Raw genomic sequence first — 23,569 nt, 5'->3', positions numbered from 1 at the left:
TGATGATCGTTTGAAAATTCGCAGAGTGGGCCGCCTGATTGTAGGCAACTGACTATGCATGCACGAGGTTGGCATTTAGGTGCCTAAGATTAGGCGTTTAGTTTAGCAGAAACGACAGTTTGGAACAATACACGAGTATTTGGCAATACAAATTTGTGAAACTAATTTCTACTACTCACCGAACACTTTTGGGTAACCGGAGATGTATCCTCTGGTCGTTCAGGTATGAGCATGGAATCCATGTTAAGTTCACAATATTGCACCCCACTTCACTGCGATAACAATCACCGAACAAAGCACTCGATTGATTTTAGTTTACGGACCTGTTATGTGTAAGAAATTTGTCACCCGTCACATAAACAACGAACATTCCGGGCACGTAAACAGCAAATAACCTTGCAGAAACCAAATTCGATGCAACAGTCGACAGTGATTGAGAGACATGACATCCCTAATTAGCAGGTCTACCGGCGCGAAGTGGTTTGAAAATAGACGTGACATGGTCGTTGACGATATAATCACCACACACTGCACTAAAAAACGCGATTAGGTTATTTGCTAGCGTGACGTCGTTCGATTGTTTCGCGGTGAAAAAATTACCGATCAAATTGCACGGGACAGACGATCCGAGTTTCGCGGTTAAAAAGCACGCCGTACACCTGGCGCTGCTCGAGAGCGAATGGCACCGCACGGAACACGCACTTCGGAGGAAATCTCGAAACTTCGATCGGTCGAAGCGTGCTGACGTTGTTGCTGAGCACTGTGGTTGATGTTTACTAGGTTGCCGTCACTCTTCCGTCAGGCGTATTGCTCTGAAGCTGACGAAGGCCAGAAGTGTATTCCGCAGTGCTGACAATCTGAAAAAAATTAGCCTGTAGTTTAGTTTCCGAGCACAGCGCCAGGTAGCACTCGCAAGCGGCCAACTTCCTATCGGCTTTCTTGCTCGCGCTGCTTCTTTTCCGCTAACGGTGCCTCAAAACGCAACATGGGTTTCCAGAATATTTGGTATTCTCACCCCCGTAAATACGGCCAAGGATCGAGATCTTGGTGAGTAATTAACCAGAAGTATTTTCCCGGTCCTGTTTACCAAAGATTCGGGTCCAGATACCTTCCACAACTCCACGCGGACTGCTCGGGTCTCGTTATTCCCACAGCGTGGTCAAACCTCTCGTCCACATGTCGTAAATGATGCAAATTCCGCTCAATTCAGGCCCGAGCTCAGCTCGCGACTTTTCAATGTTCAAAACACCCACAATTTTTGGGAGACCTGCTTACGATAACTCGACAATTTCAAAAAAACTTCGAACCGCTACGTAACGCGACGTTTTTTTTTTACCAATCTTTCATAGGTTATGTTTATGACGTCATTTTCAGCACGCATTTTCCTCCCTCGATATTTTTCAGCAATATTTATCCCATCGCGATTTTTGCAATCTCATAGCTGTTAAGTCTGAAATCGCTTTGAACTCACGTTATTGATAAAAATTTCTCAGATGTATTCCAAGTTTTTCTAACCTAAAATAATCTGATTGACGGTATGTCCTTCCTAAATTTTTATTTCTGTTTACTCAATCCGACGAATGAGGAAATTAATATTTTTCATTGTCTTTTAGCCGAGCGTGCGCCAACAAGCACGGTCTTATCCGAAAATACGGTCTGAACATTTGCCGTCAGTGCTTCAGGGAGTACGCTGCCGACATTGGCTTCAAGAAGGTAATTTTAATTAATACGAGAAACATATCACAATTATATTACTGAGAAATTATTAGAAATGCAGCCGCAGAATGTTTTTAATTTATTACTCGATGTTCCTTTGTGTACAATGCATTAACAATATATCTGAGAATGGAAGCACGGCAATCGAAAGATGAAAAATTCTGAATTTCTAATCGCTCACTTGATTATGCGATTGCAAAATAGTTTTGGGCACTATTGGATTCTCATAAAACTTTAATCTTATCTGATTGCCGTACATCCATTAATTTCAATAGTCTAACGTATATTGAATTGTACTCGTTAAGTGTTCAGGTCGACAAGTAATCATGAGTCTGACACAATTTGCCAGTGCTATAATGATATGAAACATTATTATTATTATTATTGACTATTACTCGTGACAAAAATTGATTTGTTCACATCTAATGAGTTGAGTACTGGAACAACCAATAACGCATTATCAAAGCATCATTAATGACTTGAGCAACATGCGTACCAATATCGTTTCTACATGTAACTTTTTGGGGATCAAATTTAAAACTATTTTTTCTTCTGATATCTTTTGCAGCTGGACTGAAACACCAAACCTCAAACGCTGGGCTGATTCGTATGATAAACAAGCTTTCATTTGAATATGAAGTATATAAACATAAGAAAGAAAATGAATTGATATTGAATAATTTTGTCCACGAGTATGTTAGTGATGTCGATTATTTAAATGTATGTTTCGCTTATGATGGGGAATCAGTAAAACAGCTTTAAAAAAAAAAAAACGCCAACTTTTCTTTCATTCTCATTTGTGCTAAATTAATATTCCTATCACCATTGCTTCAGAATGACTGTGTAATTGAAAAATTAGACAGATCAACCGCTTTTTCCTTCACATCTTTCGGTCCACCGCAACTATTCAGCCCCTTGCAAACCTCTGAAACAAACAAAAAAAAAAACATCGATTTTACCGCTTCTTTTTCAATTGACATGAAAACAATACATTGAGCGAAACAAGAAACTATTGAAAAATTTTGTAGTCACCTGCGTAGCCTGAGCAACCAATGCTAGTACAGATTTCCTAGGTGGTCTGCAAAATTTGCTCGGCCCCTCTTGGCAGCATAAATTCGGAAGACACTCTATCGTCCGATTACAAGGTTGTGGAAACAAGTCGAGTACTGGGGGGGGTGCCATTTGACACTGCATGTATTCCATCAGAGACATTATCGCTGGAATCGTGATATAATTCAACCATTATATCTGCAGTTTTAAAAAATTCCCTGAGACTGATGAATTTTAGATATTTATAAATGGCTCTAATTACTAGCGTCCGGGTTCGTATTTCGTTTCCATTTTTCTTTTTTCTTTTTTTTTTTTTCCAACTTCCCTATTCCTTGAATTCAGGTCAAGATCAGCTTAGCCGTATAAACGCGTATTACATTCAGCCTGTGTGATGTACCCAATGGGTATTATACCTTTACACCCGTGTAGTCGCGACGGTGTGCCTTTTACTTTTCACACGTGTGTGTGACAAGAGCTATTCGAATACATTCGCGGCGGGATTTACCCCAACATGCGAAGCTTAATGTAAAGAAAATGAAGCGAGAAAGGTAAAAAAGTTGTACTTTTGTTACCTTCTTTTCTTGCTTTCGTTTTTCTTCTCGTTCTAAAGAACTATAAGAGGTTCAAGAGAGCTGTCCAGAGATTAATCGATAGGACTAAATATTATTATCATTATACCTATCTATAAACATATATCGAGTATACGTACCTCTATTGATTAGAAAGTTTCCATATGAATAATAACTACATCGTCTTTAAACTCGTCCAGTCGCGAAATTACTCGGCTCTGGTATAATTTTGCAAATTAGTGACAGAATATAGATAGTATTAAATCGATCGTAGATTTTATTTACAGACCACACGCGATCGCGCAGCTGATTGTTTTCCAGGCTTGCAAGTCTGCGCGTTAAATGGGTTTTCATTTTTCTAGAATAATCAATTTTGGACGATCCTGTGAATTAAAAATATCACAACTCTTGCGATTTTCACGGAATCGTCGTAAAATTTGGTATAATGTAAAGTCGAGTTGTAGCAGCTGATATCCTTGTAAAATTATACAGAATTCACTGTGTGTAGATTTCTCGATTACAAAGAAAATGTGGGATAGACGATTGAAATAGGGTGTTTCGTTTGAAAGCAACATTTTTTTCTAGCTCCTGTATAAAAAATTTATTCTAAATATAGCCAGAACGAAATTCTTGTGGAAGGATATCTTTTAAGATTCAATTTTAAAAGGCCGCTCTCGAAATTCGAAATTTTCACATCCAAAATAACATGAAGAAAATGTGTTTTTCTTTGAATTGTTACGGACTTGATCATGGAAGCATTTTTCGGATGATTAAATTTTTAGATATTCGACGAATGAATTAAACGTCTATACCGGCCAAAGGATTGACTTTAGAACATGAGAATGACGCTTTTGTAGAGAATTAGTAGTAATTAAAATGCTTCCGGGAATAACTCCTTATCATTAAATGCAGTTCAGCGGGAAAAATTTAAGAGTAACAATGGCATCTTCCCGATGTTATTCGATTAGAAAAACTTGGGATTGAGAGAGCGATCTTCTAAAATGGGATTTGAAAAATATATTTCTGCAAGGATTTAGTTTCTGCTACTTAGAACGACTTTGTACAGGTCACACCGAATCAACGTGATTTTGCTTCCTATAGAAAATGCAGTATATGTACTTGAAATTATACTTGCCAGCGTGAGCGCGCGGAAAAGGAAGCTGAGACCATACCGGGGCTGCGGTTCGACAGTAGAGTTTAAAGTCCTTGTCAGGGCAGCATATCCGTCCTTCTTCCTCGCACTCAATGTCAGCCTCGCACCTCTTCACAGGTAAAAGTTCGGGCACCGGTCCCTTAGGGCACATACGATTTACTCCCAGGACGGCTGAACAGTAAACAGAAAAACGAGAAACCGTTAGACGATGCCGATGTCGCCTCTAGCTCGAGCCGTCGGCCGCCCTTCCTTATTTTTTTTTTCCAGCTTCTCTCCTTGTTGTTTGTTCCCCTTCAAGTTTACCTATTCATTCACTGGCCCAGCCGAGGGAAGCAGACAAAGCATAGGTATAAGCAGCAATGACTCGGCGGAACGTAGGAAAGGTCGAAGTCAATGCATGCATTTTTTGAGAAAATTACGGGAGCGTGTGTAGGAAAAATGATTTTTCGAGGTCGAATAGAGGCGACGATATACTGTTTTTTCGAGCTAAATCGTTATTTATGCAAAACGCGAAGCAAATAACAAAGCTAGAAGCATTTGCACAAATTTTGAAAAAATGAAAGAAATCTATTTTCAAACTCATCGGAACCCTGTCTTCATAGTACTCGATTCCTACGTATCATAGGGCGTAGAATCAATCGCGAATGGGTGGAACTCGCTGAAACGAACGGTTAAGAAGTTACGGTGAAAAAAACCGGCCAAAATAATTGGAAGTGAAATCTGTAGAATAATGATTATTTCGAGGGAGAAGAGGGAAAGAGAGGCGTCGCGAGTAAATACCATATCCGTAGGAATCCGGCGAACTGTGCCGTCGTAAATATACCTATCATAGATGCACGCGAAATGTACGAAATGTTGAAAACCTGCTCGGGCGGCTAATCTTGCTTTAACTAGAGCAGCCTGAGCGCAAAGCCTGCCTGTTCGCTAAATACGTGCACATGTATGATATACGTTGGTGGCTCTATACTTTTGTCTGCATCGCGTGTACAAGCACGTACCTACCTATACCTGTGTTCACCGGGTCGGGTAGCAACTAGCCTCGACGATCAAATAAGTTATTCACGCGACTTCGCGGAGTGCCTGCTGCAAGGATGGTTTTACACTCGTAAGGAGTGAGACGCTCTTTAAATCTAAGCCGGGAGTTTCCCGTATCAATCGGCGCTGCTGCTCAACGTTGCGTGTGCTAAAAAATTTATCAAGCCTTACAGAAAAGGAGGAGAAAAAAAATTATGGGCAGGTAAAGGCGGTAACGGCGAAAGAAAAAAAATTTCCACCGGTCGTTCGAATAGTGTAAAAGTCACTCTAGATGTACTTTTTTTTTAAATCTATTTGTTCATGTTAATTCCTCTCTTTTTCTTTCTGCTCACTCTGCTCAATCGTATTTGTTCTATTTATATAATTCTATTGGATACGTTTAACCAATTTTTCATTCTCTCTATTTTTCTCATGAATTCTTTACACTGCAGCTGTTACGTTTTTCCGATGTAGAATTCCTGCTCGTACACTAAAGCGTGATGAAAACTTTTATTTGTCTGTATTCATACACGTTGTATGAAGTGGCAATTAACGAAACTGCGAACGCGACTTTTATTCAACATATATATTTCATGCTTTGGGCAGCAGTGCTTACAATGTAATAACCGAACGACGATGATCGCGACCTCGTGCAATGCCGCAGACGATCATTAGGTGTGTGCGCCTGCGTGTGTGTCGCGTACAATTAGACTCGTGACTATTGCACTTCGTACAGAGATTGACGTACGTGTGTGTGTGTGTGTGTGTGCGTAGCAATTATTTTCGATTCTATTTCCAATTTCATCGATCTTTTCTTTCCATTCTTACTGCACGGAATACATGGATTATGTACATGTAACGAATTATTTCGAAATAAGATACCGATAGAATAGAATTTTAGAGTGTATTATACGTATATTTATTCGTATACTATAATATACAGGTATAACTTACTTTCTATTATTGAGAGAATATCGCCTCGTTAAATCTCTAATTCCGCGGACGTGAATTTCTCGACGTTAAAATATATTGTATAGCAAGATTTTATTTCAGGCTGAATTGAAAAAAATTTTCACAAGCGATAATGAATGCAGTTCTTGTCGTATTTTAGTTCAGCTATATCGCAACTCTTTATTTAAATCTAACAGCAGAAATAAAAAAAAAATAAATAAATAACTTACTTTTGTGCAAACTACTCGTTTAATTTTTTTCTACTTTCCTCAATTTCGCGCAGATAATCCTATACCTACGGTTAATTTCCCCCCTCCAACTATTTTTGTCGCCTTGAATACCGGCCCTGCGATTTTACTGCACGATGCGGATATTATACAACCGAAGAAACTGTAGATAATATACATGTACCTGACCGCATCACGGTTGTGCAAGCGATAAACCTGCACAGTGTATCTAGCAGAAAAAAAAAGTACACTGAGAGTTGTAACTCGATAGTATTTATAAATATATGTACCTATATCTGAGACGATGATAAACGTCATTGCAATTTTACTATTCCGCGGGGAAGAATCAACCTTACTGTTGGAATGAAAATTAGTTTGACACGTGCTAGTCTATAATTTTCAATGCGTACATATGATTAATTCTTATGTGATTCTTGCGGTGAAAAAAAGATCCAGAAAAAAAACTCATGTGCACGCTTTCGAGTATATTATGTGTGTACTTGTTTTTTGTAAATAACAACACTTCGTTGAAGTTTATCGTTACGTGAGACGAAACGGTTGAAGAAAATTGACCGACAAGTCTTTACGAGATAAAATATTGCAAAGATATCCTCGGCGAATTTCTTTTATCTCTCTCTCTCTCCTCTCTTCTCTTTCATCGTTCGCATGATCAATTATTGTATCATACATTTAATATTTTTCTTGTTATACGTAATCTGCCGACCTCTCGAGTTCAGAACGCGCGCAAAGTCGGTAACATTCTGGATATTCAGCTGAATGAAGGTAGATTACGGACACGAAAACCGCTTTCACCGTGTAACGTCGGGTTCGAAATCATCATCATCATCATCATCATCATCGTCGTCATCGTCGTCGTTGTCGTCGAATTTACTAACCGTAATTCAGTTATATTTAGCCATTCGACAGCTCTTAGAAAAAGATACATGCTTAGTTTACAAGTTGTCGAGTTATAATCTTAAAATGAATTTTGAATTTCCCTTTACACATGTTATACCTATTTACGTACATTGTTGACTTCGTATACAGACGCACACGCGTATTACACATACATATCATATCATAGATTTACAATTAGCCGCGAGCAAGCGAACGAACCAGTTCTCCTGAAGCCTTGAACGATACGAATTTGAAAGGCAATTGAATATCATCCATATCCGTGCAACTCGACGTAAAACGAAACACTCGCGACTTCGCGGTAATGAAACGACCGGCAAATTGACCATTGGCCCAATAATTTTAGCTCTATGGCATGCATTTGAAGGATCAAGAGAAAAGAAACTGCAATTGCCGAATGAAAAAAATTATGTAATAATGTATAAAATTATTTTTTATACATTACCATAGATGTAATGGTAATATTATATTGTTTTTATTATCGTTTATACACTGTGGTACGGGAAAGGAATTGAATTTTCTTACTCTTTCCTCGATTTCGTAAACTGGTAAGATGATGTTGTTGGAGGAAAAAAATGAATAAAATTAAAGAATAAACTGTAACGCGGTATAAATGATAGCCACAAAGAAAGTGTCCACGGTTGACTTTTTGCATCTAGGTTAATTACGTATTTTGTGAAGATTGTTTTATAAGCCCAAGAATCTTTTTGCCGATAATGAAAGTTTCCGCTCGGCTATACATAATAAGCAATACGTACATAGGTATTTGGTATGACATAGGAATTAAGGCGATGACGCGCCAATTCAACCGTTACGATACCTATATATATATATATATATATACCTATGATCGTTACGGGAAGAAAGGAAAAAGAAAAAATCTTATGGCATGAGCTATTCAAATAATTGAACATACGGAATATCGTAAAATTGATAAATGAAGGAAAGATAAGAATATTGAGGGGGGGGGGGGGGGGAGAAAAAAAAACCGACGAATGACGAAGCTGAGAATTAATTCAAATCGAGTCTAATGAAACTCCAAAAGTCAATTTTTCGAGAGTCTAATTTTACTAGTTCTTACAATTGACGAATCATTGCGTAATCATAGGTACACATGGGGCATTCCGTGTCAAGTCTACCTGTCGCCAATTAAATGAAGAATTATATACCTACCTGAGTTTATGGAGTATTCAATTACTTGTAAACCATTTTACAAAAACGTAGTCGTATCGAACTCTGATGTATAATCTATAAATTGTGATTTTAAGTTCCGTAAACTCAGGTAGCTACATAATTTTTCAGAATGTCTACGATGTATTGTAGAAAAATTGATTTGCCGTACGGACGAAAGATATTCATCCTTTGATAGATCGAACGTCATGTTCGTATACGTAATTATACGTATACCTCTCGGTATTTTTTTTTTTTTTTTTTTTTTTTTCTACCAAACAAATGAATAATTGATTTGATTTTCATAATTTCACTAGTAAAATCCGCGGACATTTAGTTCAGGTATGTACTCCTATATTTTTCGTTTCCTTGACATTCATTTGATCGTAACTTCCGAACCAAAGATCTCTCCACCTTCGGCAAGGTCTCAAAAGTTTCGTATTTTTACAAGTAATTGATGGTGAAAATTTGATAAAAATCGAAGGTTTGGCAACACCGTGAAAATCGTAAAAAAGAAAAAAATTCATCCACTAGCCTAAAAAATCAGCAAAAAATATTTCCGCCCATTTCACGTCATCGCGACGTTCTTTTGTATTAATATCTTTTTCTTACGACTGACGGATGTTTGTATATAAATCGGTGCGAATATAAGACAACTTCTTAACCAGTGGTCAAAAAAATCTAAAATAATTCAGGGGTTACTTGACAAAATACTACACTAAAATAAATCGGAGATGGTGAGGGTTGGCGGTAGGTCGAGGTGGCGTGGAATGCCCCGTATATACCTACACGTATGTTAAAATATTTTTTAATTATGCAGTCAGTTAGTATAAACCGCTCGAATACAAATCTATATATTCTCTTGCACGATTATTGAAATTTTCTACTCATTCCCGAGACTCGACGCACGTGCAGACTTAATTATATTCCATTCACGTATCGATTTTATCCTCTCAAATCTTCGAATTTATTTTTACATTCATTTTAGTGTTGACTGAAACAGTTTGCGTCGTAATATTCATAATTACGGTATCTGCATATTGCACTTTTGTGACTTTCCGAAATTAATTCAACTGTTATAAACAACAGAATATACACTGATTCTGAATAGCCAATCGTTGAAAGTCATCCTAAAATTGGACAATATGACTTTTTCATCGGACGTATCGTTACGTTAACTTTACTAACTTCAGCCGCATATGCTCCTTTTATATTTTCGTAGTTTCAGAGAAATATACTCTTCGTCACTCACTTCGTCATGACTCATTTTGCTGCACGCGACAATGAGCAGGAGGGCGCGACCTGACCGCTAGGGTGTTTTCGTTTATGTTCAGAAGCGATTCTTATACATTTTGACTGAAAGTTTTGATTTGCCGAGGCCGGCCCGCAAACGCGGAAAAAAAACAAAATCTTTATACATATTTCGGTTGCGTGCGGGTGCAGACGGAATACAACGTGTGTAGCATAGTTTTGCGTAGTATCACTCCGAAGCTACTTGTTTTGGATAAAAAAAAATGATCATTTTCGGAATTTCATCTTACGCCCACTGCGTCAAAAAATATACTGTACCTTCTATGTGTACAATACACATCGCAAGTACGCGAAGAAATATCCACCGAGTGAATAAACGAGATTTCTTTTCATTTTTACGTTCTGGAAAGGAGAAGAAAAAAAAAAAAAACAACCGCGTTGCGGCATATCGTTGATCGGTTTAATTATCGTTCTCCGCTTACAGCATGTATTATACATGATATAGGTATAGGTAATCAAAGTACAAGGCACTATCTGTGTACGCATGTATGTGAAAACGTGAATAACAATATTGTCACAAGTGCACACGCGCTTGTGTTGACCAAACCTGCGGCTGTTGGCTTACAATTTTGCTTGGCGTATAATGTGAGGTAAAAAATCGACGTTTAGTAGGTGTAAACGAATGAAATTGTGATTTTGTGTTTCGATCGTTTTACAGAAGTTGCGTAGTACAGAATTTCGCGTCGTCGAAAACTAATCACAACAGACTAAACCTAATCTACAAATTTTGTTTAAACGAAACGATACAGCAACAGCAACAGGTATTATACGATTTTAATCTACGTCATAACGTTTTCAAACTGTTATGTCGTGCTTAATTTACCTAAGTATGTGTACATACCATGTATGCGGATATCAAATTAATCGAGAATCTTTAGTCTTCAAAAAAAAAAAATTCGATCGTAATTTTGTGCAAATATTATACAGTGAAGTTCTTGAATACTCGAAGAACGCGCTGGTCAATCAAGTCAGTCAGAAATTTATAGAAAAGGGAATTTTTTTTTTTTTTAAACGGTAAATGGTTTTGCACGCAATCTTGACTTGATCATTTAGCCGTGACATTCTGATGAGAGGATGCGATATGTAAAAACAAAGTCGAAAAAAGTATTATATGATCGTAAGATGTTAATAGCGCAAGCGATTAGTGATATTTATGTCAGTATAGTAGCGATTATTATAGTTATGTAAGATATGTACGATGCTTCGTCGATTTAAAATATCAAACGTTGGCTGTTGTCTGAACGACGTTCGTTTCACGCACGCGCAAAGATGCGCGTGTAATAATGATAACAATTCAAACAAAGGAAAGAAGAAGATAAATGCAAAAATATCCCCAGAGAGATCTTTTTTCCGATATCGATTATTAAACAGTGCAGATTGCTGCAGTTTGCACCAGATGGCGCGATTAGAAAGTGACTTGTACACACGTATACTTATACCTACCACTGTCGTATGCATATAACAAATCACCTAAACGTTACCCCGTTAACGTTAAACATCCCGCATGAGTATGAAAATTCGTAAGTGCAACGTACGATTTACATGTAAATAATCTTTGTACATTACACGCCTATGTACCTGGATGCATACGCGTACGTATATTATTGTATTATACTAACTTGAAACAACCGCGACGAGTATAAATTTTGTCCCGCATAATTTACGTATATGTATACTGTAGGCGTGTTGCTTTTTTCTCACCGCACGAGAATACACGATATGAGTATCGTAATTCTTTCGGTAGAAAAGCAAACTTGTTGCCACCATCTTAACTCTCGTTGAACAGTGCGGTGTGACGTCACCGTGAAAAGTCGTTCGCCAATACGGATATAAAACGCTCTAGCGGGAATTTCAAACCTTCGATGCTCTCCCGACTATAATATACGATTATATGAATAAAATAAAGACAAAAATATGTTTCGCAGGTGTAATATATGCGTGTTTAATACCTGAAAATCTGTCTTCTACAAATTATATGTATTATCGATTGAATCCCACCTCTGCCGTTTTGAATACTGGAATACTAATGTATTGTATATATGATATTCTCTCAATCTCGATAATCGTAATTCAAATTTTATCCACGCGGTTACGTCGATATAGATATAACAGTTATTATCGCGTCGCGTTAATATTTCATCACGGGACTCTCTCGTCTCGAGAGGAATTGCGCAACTGATACACACGCAAACGCACACACGCGCACATCGCCCACCGCTAATCACTCGAAATTTATATGCATGTACAACTCACGTGCAGTAACTATACACGTTTGGATGTACGTACGTAACTATATAGGTATATATATATTCGGTTGTATCGCTGTTCTCTCAACTATAATAACTTTTACACATATACATATTGTCAATATGTAATAATTACATCTGTATCGGACAAGTTTCACACAGGCTTTTCTGAGCTACATTACAGACTACCGTATAATACGGTATACATATAGAACATGGAGAATCTAATAATAGAATTGTATATTGTTTACGTACTGCGATTAGACACAAATGTGCTTAATTTTTACCTGAATGTACACGGTCATCGTGTATACAGCAGGTCGAAATTCCACATTCGTTCATGTTTACTCTTGATTATTTATCGTTGAAGCGAAAGGACGAAGAAACTTGCACACGTATATATTCGAAATTTTTCCGTTCCTCCTAAATTATTATTAATGTTTTTTTTTAATTTTCACCGTGTACCTATTATCGTCCGTGGAAATGAAAAGGAGAAATCCAGAAATAAGGCAATGCATGATCTACTCGATACGGATCGAAGATTTAAGCCTTGTGCGGATGTAATATCATATGATGTATTACTACGTAGCTAAAGCTATGCAGCTTCGGATAAAGATGCATAGGTACGTATACCTATATCTATAAATTGTCTCACGGGATATAACAAACGTGGCAGGCCTTGAAAATGTCCCATTCTAATTCCTAAGAGTGTAATAAGATGTAACCAACTATAGGTACAACTATACCAATACCCTATAACATATCTACATCAATACAAACGTTTGCCGAAGAGAATTTCTTATACGTTAGTTTCTTCCGTATATCTATATATTTACATTATACTGACAATGAGCAAAGTTATTGACCCACCGACGGATTGCAACATATCATCTATGTATAGGTATACGTTAGTAGGTATAACGAAGTGTTCCGTGTACTAAGGTAGTTGCGTACCGGAAATAATCAAAACGAACAGTCGCGCAACAGATACCGTAAAACAATGTAGAGGATCGATGGAAAGCTAAACTAATAGACGTACTTTTAGCGCTAAATTAGTGATTACCGAGTTTCTCAAATTGCAGGTAAAGCTCGATCTCTCTTCTATGCCGGTATTCCGTAAGAGTAGGTACATGTACACATGTATACCTAGGTAAAAATCTACAACCGACTACATCACGTGTAAGGTATAAGAATGATTAATTAAATTTTAATGCCCAAATTGTTGCCATTAATGTTTCCGAAGTTGAATCGCTTACTGTTTGTTTGATAAAATTTTCAAGCATCGGTAATGCTTCGTCATTATTGAATAATGTTGCCTACGTGTGTGGATAATTGTCGCAGAGAGAGAGAGAGAGAGACAGAGAGATGAGCGAAAGATGGGAAGATGGGAAGATAGGAATAAATATATAGGTTAAGTCGCGTCGTTAGCTCGTCATCGCGCCGTGGCCGCTGCAGCACACGTGCGAGGGCCACACACACGGTAGCGATCAGATTCTAGAATCTTCCAACACTAATGGTAAATGCTGCACAAAAACGTGACCGAGCCTCGCGACAGCCTCTTAACGTGTAAATGCAGTAAGACGCAGAGATCTACGTGCCGAATGAAACGTACCTATGCACTCGCATCCTCCTCGCGTCTTTTCATTTTATTTACCGTTTTCTTTTTTCAAAGTTCGTTCCTCCTCTTTTCCTTACCGACGAATTTTTACTCTCATTTTCGCCTTTCTCTGCAGGCAGTTGCACACGAAATTGAGTAATGAAAAAAGCGAAACAATAATATGAAGGATACGTGAAAAGGAGAAGAAAAACAGTTCGTAAGAAACGTCGCCCCTCGTTTCCTCCGAGAAAAGAGAGGGGGGGAAAACAAGAACAAGAAGGCAAGCCCACATCTCCATTGTCGCGCAGCGTTGTGCAGCCTATAATCCGAATACATGCATGCATGCCATAATGTTAGCCTGTATATCACGAATACACATATGCATACTACATGTGTGCCAGCGATGCGTATTCCTCTGACTATAGTCTAGTCGACGAGGGTTCTTGTATTTGGTTTGGAAGATTGCCACACGGCGTGTCGTGTGGATGTCTGCTTTTAGTTGGTATTCCTTCACGTTGCAGAGCTCTTCACGACTTTACAATCTCAAACCGAGCTCAGAGAGTGGCAATACAATACGAATTAACTATAACAAAATAGCAATAAAATTTGAACGATCTAGCGAAAGGTGGAATAAAAATAAAAAAAATAAAAAAAAATTCGTTTGAAACATTTTTTTGTTGGATTTCATATACAGATAGAACGTATGGTCAAATCATGATGACGCAGGAGTTTCAAAATTCTTGCCCCTATTTCGATTCGTTCAACTCGTGCCTATTAAATTACGCGTACTACACACGTTATTATACCTCAATAATTACACTGTGCAGCACAGAAGCTAAGAAGAGACTAGGTATATGTATACCTATAAAAAGTATCACAGTGCCGCCTCCAAGGCTTGTTATCGTTAGCTCTGTCTCTCTCTCTCTCTCTCTCTCTTTCTCTCAGTGGGTCAGTAGCGAACATTTAGTATAGATCTGCTACACCGCATTAAAGTGAAGTAAAGTAAACACACAGTGTGTAGCATGGAAGTAGTAGACGTATAACAGTTTGGCCTCGACGGTTTGAAATTCCCTCTCGTAACGAAACAACGGTGGGATGTGAATTATTTATTTATTGTTTTTCAAACGTAACGAAGCAAAATGTGTAAACTAGATGACACTTCTAATGTTCGTCGCGTCGATAGGAGAGAAAAGAAAGCCCGTGCTTGCACGTTCGGATTGATAAAACCGGATGGATGGATGTATAATATAAGTGCTGACTTTACGCGCAAACTGCGATGCGAAGCGTTGAATAATAAGGAAAAGAAAAGAAGAGAAAAAACATTGCGACGTAAATGTACAATGTTGTCATATCGCGTTGTATTATGTGTATACCTGTACATTTATCGTGCCGATTTTTATACGTTTTATACTACATACCAAGCAGCAGAATTCTTATATACATATAATATATATAATATATATATGTATACATATACATATATATACATATATATGTATACATTATGATTTTCGTTTTCTCTTCCTTTCTTTTCCCTCTTTTAACTGACTTGAAACGGTGGTTTAGTGTGCCATAGACTGATAGATCATGAATTATTCCACGCAAGAAAATCATACACAGCGGCGATTTTCTATAACTGTAAAGACCAAGAGAGGCAGCACCAGTTTGCTAGAATTGATAGTGAAGGCATTTTTTCTCATAAAACGTCGTGCTGCAGGATTTTCAGCAGTGAACGAACCTTACCAACGCGCCCATAAGTCATGCTGCTTACAATAATAGCCGCTACCGTACAACTGCAACACGTAATCTCGAATGAAGTATAAAAAAAAAGACGAGGAAAATAATTAATAGAAAAAAACATTGTGTAAGAAAAAAAAACCAGCGATCAATGTGACGTCGGATTTCGTCGTCAAGACGATAAGGTGATAAATTTTCATCGACAGAATCGCTAACAAGACTTCAAGTCATTAGGTATAGGTATGTAGAGATTACGTGTGCAGATGTGAAATAATATTATGGCAGAGCGGCCAACGACGGGGAAACCGGGAATAGTCAGGGAATTATGATGGCCTACAAGAAATAACGTACTTTTTTTTCATAAATAATATTCAAACTTCAACCAGGCTTCGTAACTTTACATAAGCTCGCTCTCGGAAATGCTATTGTGGAATTTCTACGCGCACGTAGCTTTTAGTCGTAAAAGCCGCCCGGCATTACCTGAGTTTTGTGGAAAAAGGTCAGGAAAGTATGAATTTATCTATTCGAAAAGTCTGGGAATTGTATTCGAACAAAATTATAGCCACCCATTTGCGCTACGTATGAAAGATCGATCGATTACCGATTCATTATTTTCTTACCACATATGCACACATAGTATGTAATTGCGTTATATGTGTACGTATGTATGAATATACAGAATGCAACGTGGCCAAATGGTGCTTGTCCTTTGTTTCTCGAGTATGAGGCAATCCAGAAACTATCAATATTACAGAATCAAGTCGGTGCACGCGATGGAAACTGTTCGTAACCGGTGAATTTACTGCATCGCCAGTCAAATGTACAAGTTTCCCAACTTCCATCGATTGTTATTTTAGATGTTAGAGACGGATGGCGATGGTAGGGGACAAGGGGAAGGAGGATGACGAACGAGGTTTTGGGTGAGAGGAGAATTGGAAAGAGAAAAGAATTGTCGAAACTGAACCTGTACGAAGGAAGAACATACTCGGGATAAAAGCTTTAAATGTTGATTCTTTTGTTCTACAGGTAGGGATCAAGGAAATTAGCAAACATTGCACACAGTGGACATAGTGTAAATAAATCTTTTGTTCTACAGAGAAACGCAATTGGGTTATATTCTAACCTCAAATACGGGATAACGAATACTTATTACATGAATTTCATTACGACGGGTATAAGTGTAGAAGAAGCGCGGCTGATGGAGTCTCCGCACTTTCGTTGCGCAACGTCGCCGCAACGAAGTCGTGGCAATCCGAACAGGTTCAAAGCCCATCGCTCGGATCCCTGCACGGAACTCCAACTCCGCGTGACACGTTTCCACCGTTTGCCAACCAACCCAAGTACCGGACTTTAAACACGCTGGTTTCCCCTCGCGGTCTAGTTTACGTTTTACACTGTCGCTACGAAATTGAACGGCCGTAAAACCAGGCTTCGTTTTCACCCTCCGTAACGTTAGGTGCACAATGTGTGCCGTTATACACTGGCCGCACACGTCCCCTCAGCAGCATTACTTTGTCAATACGAACCTACCTCGGTGTTCGGGCTCCCTCGGCGGCGCTAGAACTCCTTTTCTGCACCGAAGTTTGCAGCAGCGTTGATCCGCACCGAGAAAGACGCATTCCGAGTCGGTTTCGCAAGGCACGCTGAATATTCTCGCCAAACCGAGAAGCTCGTTACCGGGACAAACGTACTCCGGAACCCTGTTCGACGATCCGGAGGATGCTGTTTTACCGATCGAGATCTTCAGCGGCCCTTCCGTCGTCCCTTTCGCCGCCGGGAGAACTGTAACATAAACCGGACAATATTATGCGCCACGCAAGTGTAGTATAGTATGTGAGTGAGGTTGAACGGTAATCGGGAGCCTGATAAAATCGCTAAACTGCGTACGAAGTTCAAGTTAATAACGTTACTATAGCGCAAAGAGATCTTTCAATTTTGGAAGGACTTCGAAGGAGTTGAGTTCTCAAAATACCGGCATGTCCTCGACCCTGCAGTTGCGACGTGACGATTTTCTTCTATAGATGCACCGTTACGATAGATAGGCTAAACTTGATCCTATTCCCATTATGTGACGAGCCCTGAACTCGCTGCTGCATATCGCGCGAGTGTGTATTCGTGTTACACAGACGCGAGAGCGAGCCGAACCGTTGTGGACGGACAGTAAATCCAGCAATTACGAAAACTGTTGCCAATGCTTTTTTCTCCGAGGAGGTGGAAACGTTGTTTACGACGCTCGGCAGCCACGTAGGCCACAAACGCGCAGTCCCTTAAGGTCTGGGCAGCGCGATTCCGATGCCCACGTGTCCAGCTTCTCCTCCGCTATATCTCGTTAAACTTTTCTAGCAAACCGAAATTCGATTGGTATTTAAGGACGAAGTCCTATTTCTACCTCAATCACAACAGATCGAAGTGGATGCGCGTGTAAACTTTGGCTTGTACGTATGTACAATAGTCACACGGTTCGTTTAGCACACCGCAGGTTTTTCTTCTTCTTCTTTTTTTTATTGTCATTTTTCATTGCGACCAATTGCGGTTATACTGCAAGGATAGAAAGCAAACGCCACAGATTGTTGTTGGCAATTCGAACGGATGGAATCAAAGATTGAAAACATGCAATACGACAAAGAGACGCAGGGCCTTCTTATCCACCGGTTGTGTTACAAGCCGTTGAGAATCGAGATGCGAGAGAGACGCACAATGTGAATCTATGTCACTATAGCTGTACAGTTTATGTATATGTATTATACGTATACGGTAAAATGAATACGACCAAAAGTTCTACGATCGCATTGTCGCGGCGTCGTCGTGCGACTTCGACACGTCACATTGTTGTCGAAATGTAAACATCTTATTATTATGTCACTACCGAACTTGCATAATATAATCACACCGCAAACCGAACGTGATGTGACTTGACGTGTACTCACATTATAAATATATCAAACACGTCTCTTGTTTCGTATACCTTTCCTGCGCGACTTTTTCTTTGTGTTATTTTTGCGATAAGGGTAACCTTTCGCGATAATTTAAGTATATTCTCGTTAGTTTGAGCATTGCAATCAGCAAGTATCATTAGTTTAATGAATAAAGATAAAAATAAAAAAATAACGCTCGGAAGGACAAATTTCAAGGTTGTCAAAGAAAACGACGTTTGCTTGAATTGAGAAAATACTTGTGCAACGCGGATGTTTGGCAAATTAAACAAATAAACCTTTTCTTGCGTGTATGCGAGATATTTGTTGGTAAATTTCTCTCGCCATTTGGTCTGCAGGAAGATTAGAAAGACGAGAAGAAGTGCGTAGTGCGTCTCTCCCGCATTGTTACATCTATATTTATAACACAACTGCCACGCTGCAGAGAGGAAGCAATATCGCTCGATAGATATAGACACCGCGTATAGTAATTGTGTATAATAATATACGAAATAAGCAGGAACGCACCGGACGATACAGACACTGAAGAACTATACGCAGTGGAAATTGTCAGATTTGATTCACACCGAGCGATTCGCTGTCTGACGGACGACGAATCATTAAGCGGAATTTGAAACGCAGCGTTTTAATTGGCTGCACGCCGCATTCAGCGTGCGTCGCGGCCTCGACTTTATACGTATTCGAACAAAACTGTGCCAAATATCGATACGATGCCCATCGTCAGGGTCGGCCACAGACTTATAGAAATAGACTGCGCGGTCTGTGCACCGAGATGAAACCGTAATAAGACATCGCAGAGAGAGAGAGAGAGAGAGAGAGAGAGAGAGAGAGAGAGAGACGGCATCAGCTGAAACTGGTTCTGTCACTCCGATCGGTGACTTGGCGAGGGAAACAGATAGACTTATACCTATGTTACAAGTTTACCTCCCCGCTCGTCTTATGCCTTCCCCGCCTCGCGGCTGCTTCCCACTTTTTCGATCGTGCAACAGAAAGGGCCGGGTCCAAGACCATCTCTGTCCTACGGTTTAGGCTTCACCGGTCCCGTAAAACCGCGTACAGTCTATCTCTATAAGTCTGTGGGGTCAACGCGGATAACAGGAGAAAGAAGGACAAAAAAAAAGACTTACGTCACGTACCTAGCTGCAAGTAAATACAGATGGAATTGGAAGTCGGCGCTGCCGTAAGATATAAATACTATCTCTGTTGCAGATATCCCGGACGGCGTATATATAGATATAGATATACACATATAACGCGACGCTGCGTGGCAACCGATAAAAACGTTCGATTATATTCGGATTGCACGGAACGACGCGAGGAGGCGTTACGGAATTTTACACGATGCACGTTGTTACGAAACGAGTGCAACGTTATTTTTTTTTGTTCACTCCATCTCTCTCTCTCTTTCTCTCAAGTGTTAGAAAAATTGGAAAACAGGACCGCTTCGTCATACTCGTTAAAGACTTTTTTATTCTTCCGCCTCGTCGTTCAGCACGGTGTTTTCAACGATCCAGAGAAGGACAGAGTCGCACCGGCAACTGCAAAAGCTCGCGACTAAACTCGTCGGACAAAGTATATACCTCGACCACTTCCGTCCGTATGTGTACGTGCTCGCGAGTACTTTCAGCATACGTCGAGATTAAAGTTAGCGTTGTCCGCTCCGGCAGTTGACCGTGTCCACCCCCCCCCCCCCCCCCCCCCCACCCCCCCTGCCCGCCTTTCTACTCCCCGCAAGCCAGACGATCGACTTGGGGCAGCAGCTCGTACGGCTCTCTTGTACCCTTCCTACAAGTCCCAACGAGCTACGAGCTCGACAAAAACTGTATTCATTGTCAGTTATACCTACACGCGTTTGCACAACATTGAATAACGTGATCTTGCGAATGTTCGTCGACGATTCTTTCCCGTTTCAATCGGACAATACGCCGAGATGGTAACTTTTTAAAGGATCACGAACTACGCGAGAATGGAGACGAATTCGCTTGACTGCGCTTGACCTATATTCGCGGTAGTTATTAAGAAATCGAATCCAGTGCGGTTCGATTTTTCAAATGCCACAAGTACGAACCCTGGATCCGTTTTGAGATTCGACCATACGCCCGCGTAAAATACGCATGTATGTACACATTCGCACGTGCCGGTAACAAGCGAACCTGCAGCACACCCAGAGTAAACACAAAGCAGATATTTCGACCCGTGTACGTAAGCAGTAATGGCGCGCGCAAGTGTGCTCGAGTAACGCGTGTACTGATAAATGATACGGAAAATGATGTGATTGACAATATCGAGAGGATCGTGATCGGGAACGTTGCACGCACCTGTGTTTGCGTTTGTACGCTGCTGCAGGGAACGCGCGGAGCCGGCTAACGATATTAGGATTAATCGGAGCAGGCTCGAGCCGGCGGATTTTGAGCGACGGATCGGTCGTTTAGCGCAGGTTTCACCGATCTCTGCCTTTTTTCCCATGTTGTCTCCGGACCGGCGGCGGCACTTCGCGATTGTTGCGAACCAGAGCGAGGTGCGACTTGTACTACCGCCTTACACTTTACACCGAGATATAACAATCTCACCAAAGTTCAGCGGTGGCTCCTTTACTCCTTAGCCGGAGGAGAGATAGTGTAACGAAAAAACTTTCTCGTTTCTTCGAACGTTATATTATGTGTGTGTGTGTGTGTGTGTGTATATATATATATGTATGTATATATATGTATATATGTATGTATACGCCTATATTTCACGGGAAACCGGATGACCGTGTTTATTAATGTATGTGGATAAATTTCCGATGAAAAGAGAAAGGATTCCACGTTGAGTGCGTATATACATACATATACGTATTATAATCGTTCAAGCGTACCGCGCCATTGAATAATTGCTCCTTACGTCATTTACCTCTGCAGCTGAAGCTGTATGCGCGCACTTGCGCGTATCCTGTCCCATCGACCTTTAAGGACTCGTCTCATCGTGCGGTATATTAGTTGAACATTTTACACGTTACGGAAGTAAAAAATCGCAATCAGAATGAGCAGTTTTACATCGATTAGGTAACATTGGTTTGTAATTATTTATGTGCAGCAAAGCCGAATTCAGGTGCAGCTAACAATATACATACATATACAATACATATACCTATAATATACTATTAAAATTCAGGGAAAGTTACAATATTCGGATCTCGAATGCGGTTACCGCTGCTTGTATGTATACGTATACAATTTATAACACGTCTATGTAATCGTGTTACGAAATTCGTAAAATATTTATATTACTCTTTCTGAGGAGGCGTGAAGAGGGGAGGGAGAAGGTTTGAGCAGCCGATGCGCGCGGATTATTTCAAGAGTATAAAAGAAGCAAGAAATAAGAGAAAAAAAAATAGAAAGAAAACACGGCATAGTCGGGAGTTTAAACGTGGGGATGGATGGTGGTACGTTGGTAGGTATAAGCGGGCTCGGCGACATTTTAGTCAGTCAGCGTGTTTACTTTGCAGCGCAGGAGGCACGTTGTACATACATATGGGCAGATCCATTACTTTTCGACGAAAGTGTGCGCACTTGGGTCAGCGATTTTGATGCTGACTTTTTCTTCGAAAGTAGGGTAGAAAAGGAGACGATCCTGAAAATTTTAGCCCGATACGATCAGATTTGGCCGCTGGAGGGATTTTTGAAATTTAAAAAAAGTCGATTTTTTAGGCATTTTTAAAAATTTGTATCTCAGCTTCTAATTAAATTGTTAGAGAATCGTTCGAAACGGCATTCTTCTCTGTTGACCCTCTATTTTCGAGAAAATATAGATTTTTAGTTCAAACTCAAATCCGGCTCGGCGGGGAGCGTCATTTGATTAGTTGCTTCTATTTCTTTAACATATAGCCACAAAAAGCCAATCGATTTTGGAAAAATCGCTATTTTCAGATAGCTGTAACTTTTTTCTTTGAGCTTTGATTCGCCGCAAATTTTCAGGAAAGTTGGTCTATGATGTCCCCAACGAGCCCTGAAAATTTCAACCTTAGAATCGAGCCAGGATAAGAGCTAGGAATTTTCAAAGTACCCGAAAATTGGATTGAAACCGATGAGCATTTTATTCACAATTTCAACTTTGTCCATCTACCTTATGCTTTTTATTTTACTTGAAATATACTCGTACATTCCGAATGGAGTTGTTACTTGTTTTTCAGGCGTCCTATTTGATGAAAGTGAATAAAACGCTTATCGGTTTCAATGCAATTATCGGGTACCTTGAAAATTCCTAGCTCTTATGCCCATACGTATATCAATACGACCGTGTATGCAGGCGTGTTATACCTAATGTAAGTATGATACATAGCCGTGCGAGCATGTAGTTACATGCACGTACGTGTGCATACGCGGGCATGCGATGTTGCATTAATATAACGTCGCGGGGTAGGAAAGCAAAGATTCGAGATGGGTGAAGGAGATACTATACATATGCGTAACGTAACAGGTTATCGATATACATGTAATGTATTTAAAAGTACACGGCAGCACTCCCACGAGTTGTAAAAACTGCAATTGTTGTATGCAATAAGTTCGTTTCGTTAGTTTTAGTGGGTTGTTGAAACACTTTTGTGTACGAAGAAATCCGGAAGCTCGAAAAAAGTTGTTGGGTAGTCGTTACGGGCACGTGTCTGCAATAACATGCGCAGGTCTACCACCGGCGTGCGAAACTCACTGGTACAGTGTTTAATGTTTGCAGAAGTGACCTACGATCTCGCTATCGAGTTGCGTCGCACGCTACGTTTATTTATAAGCTTTGTCACCCCCTTCGATAGTTTGTTAAACAACATTCTACCCGGACCCATTATATTCCCATATGCACATCGAACCCGAACCCATTGGCGTGTCATAGATCGATCGAGTTATACCTACTTCGTAGTTTCTCTGGTTGCACGGTTGGCGGAAAAATTATTAACCATTTGACCAAGTTCATGTCTACAGGGAAAACCGAATAACGATCGGGCTAAAC

General features: G+C 39.8%; 2 protein-coding genes across 4 annotated transcripts; one reads left to right on the top strand and one right to left on the bottom strand.

The window, feature by feature from the left end:
- The first annotated feature begins 890 nt into the window (after positions 1-890).
- On the top strand, positions 891-2,368 carry LOC124183038 (40S ribosomal protein S29). The gene is made up of 3 exons (XM_046571010.1): positions 891-1,047; positions 1,614-1,713; positions 2,285-2,368. Exons 1-3 carry the CDS (start codon positions 986-988, stop codon positions 2,291-2,293), a joined length of 171 nt encoding a protein of 56 aa, XP_046426966.1. The 5' UTR covers positions 891-985; the 3' UTR covers positions 2,294-2,368.
- Positions 2,317-23,548, bottom strand: LOC124183034. Of its 3 annotated transcripts, none has more exons than XM_046571003.1 (5): positions 23,473-23,548; positions 17,187-17,438; positions 4,471-4,659; positions 2,749-2,933; positions 2,317-2,641 (listed from the first exon to the last, which is right to left on the bottom strand). In XM_046571003.1, exons 1-5 carry the CDS (start codon positions 23,531-23,533, stop codon positions 2,624-2,626), a joined length of 705 nt encoding a protein of 234 aa, XP_046426959.1. In that variant the 5' UTR covers positions 23,534-23,548; the 3' UTR covers positions 2,317-2,623. The 3 variants fall into 3 exon arrangements, with proteins under 3 accessions (XP_046426959.1, XP_046426958.1, XP_046426960.1); XM_046571002.1 differs by lacking the exon at positions 23,473-23,548 and adding an exon at positions 20,908-21,121; XM_046571004.1 differs by lacking the exons at positions 2,317-2,641; positions 2,749-2,933; positions 4,471-4,659; positions 23,473-23,548 and adding exons at positions 16,748-17,056; positions 20,908-21,132 and having other exon boundaries at positions 17,183-17,438.
- Positions 23,549-23,569: the final 21 nt, after the last annotated feature.

The sequence above is a fragment of the Neodiprion fabricii genome, chromosome 5 (genome assembly GCF_021155785.1).
Source record: "Neodiprion fabricii isolate iyNeoFabr1 chromosome 5, iyNeoFabr1.1, whole genome shotgun sequence".
Taxonomy (NCBI): domain Eukaryota; kingdom Metazoa; phylum Arthropoda; class Insecta; order Hymenoptera; family Diprionidae; genus Neodiprion; species Neodiprion fabricii.
Note: the sequence above shows the minus strand (reverse complement) of the source record. Positions and strands in the feature narration are given on the sequence as shown.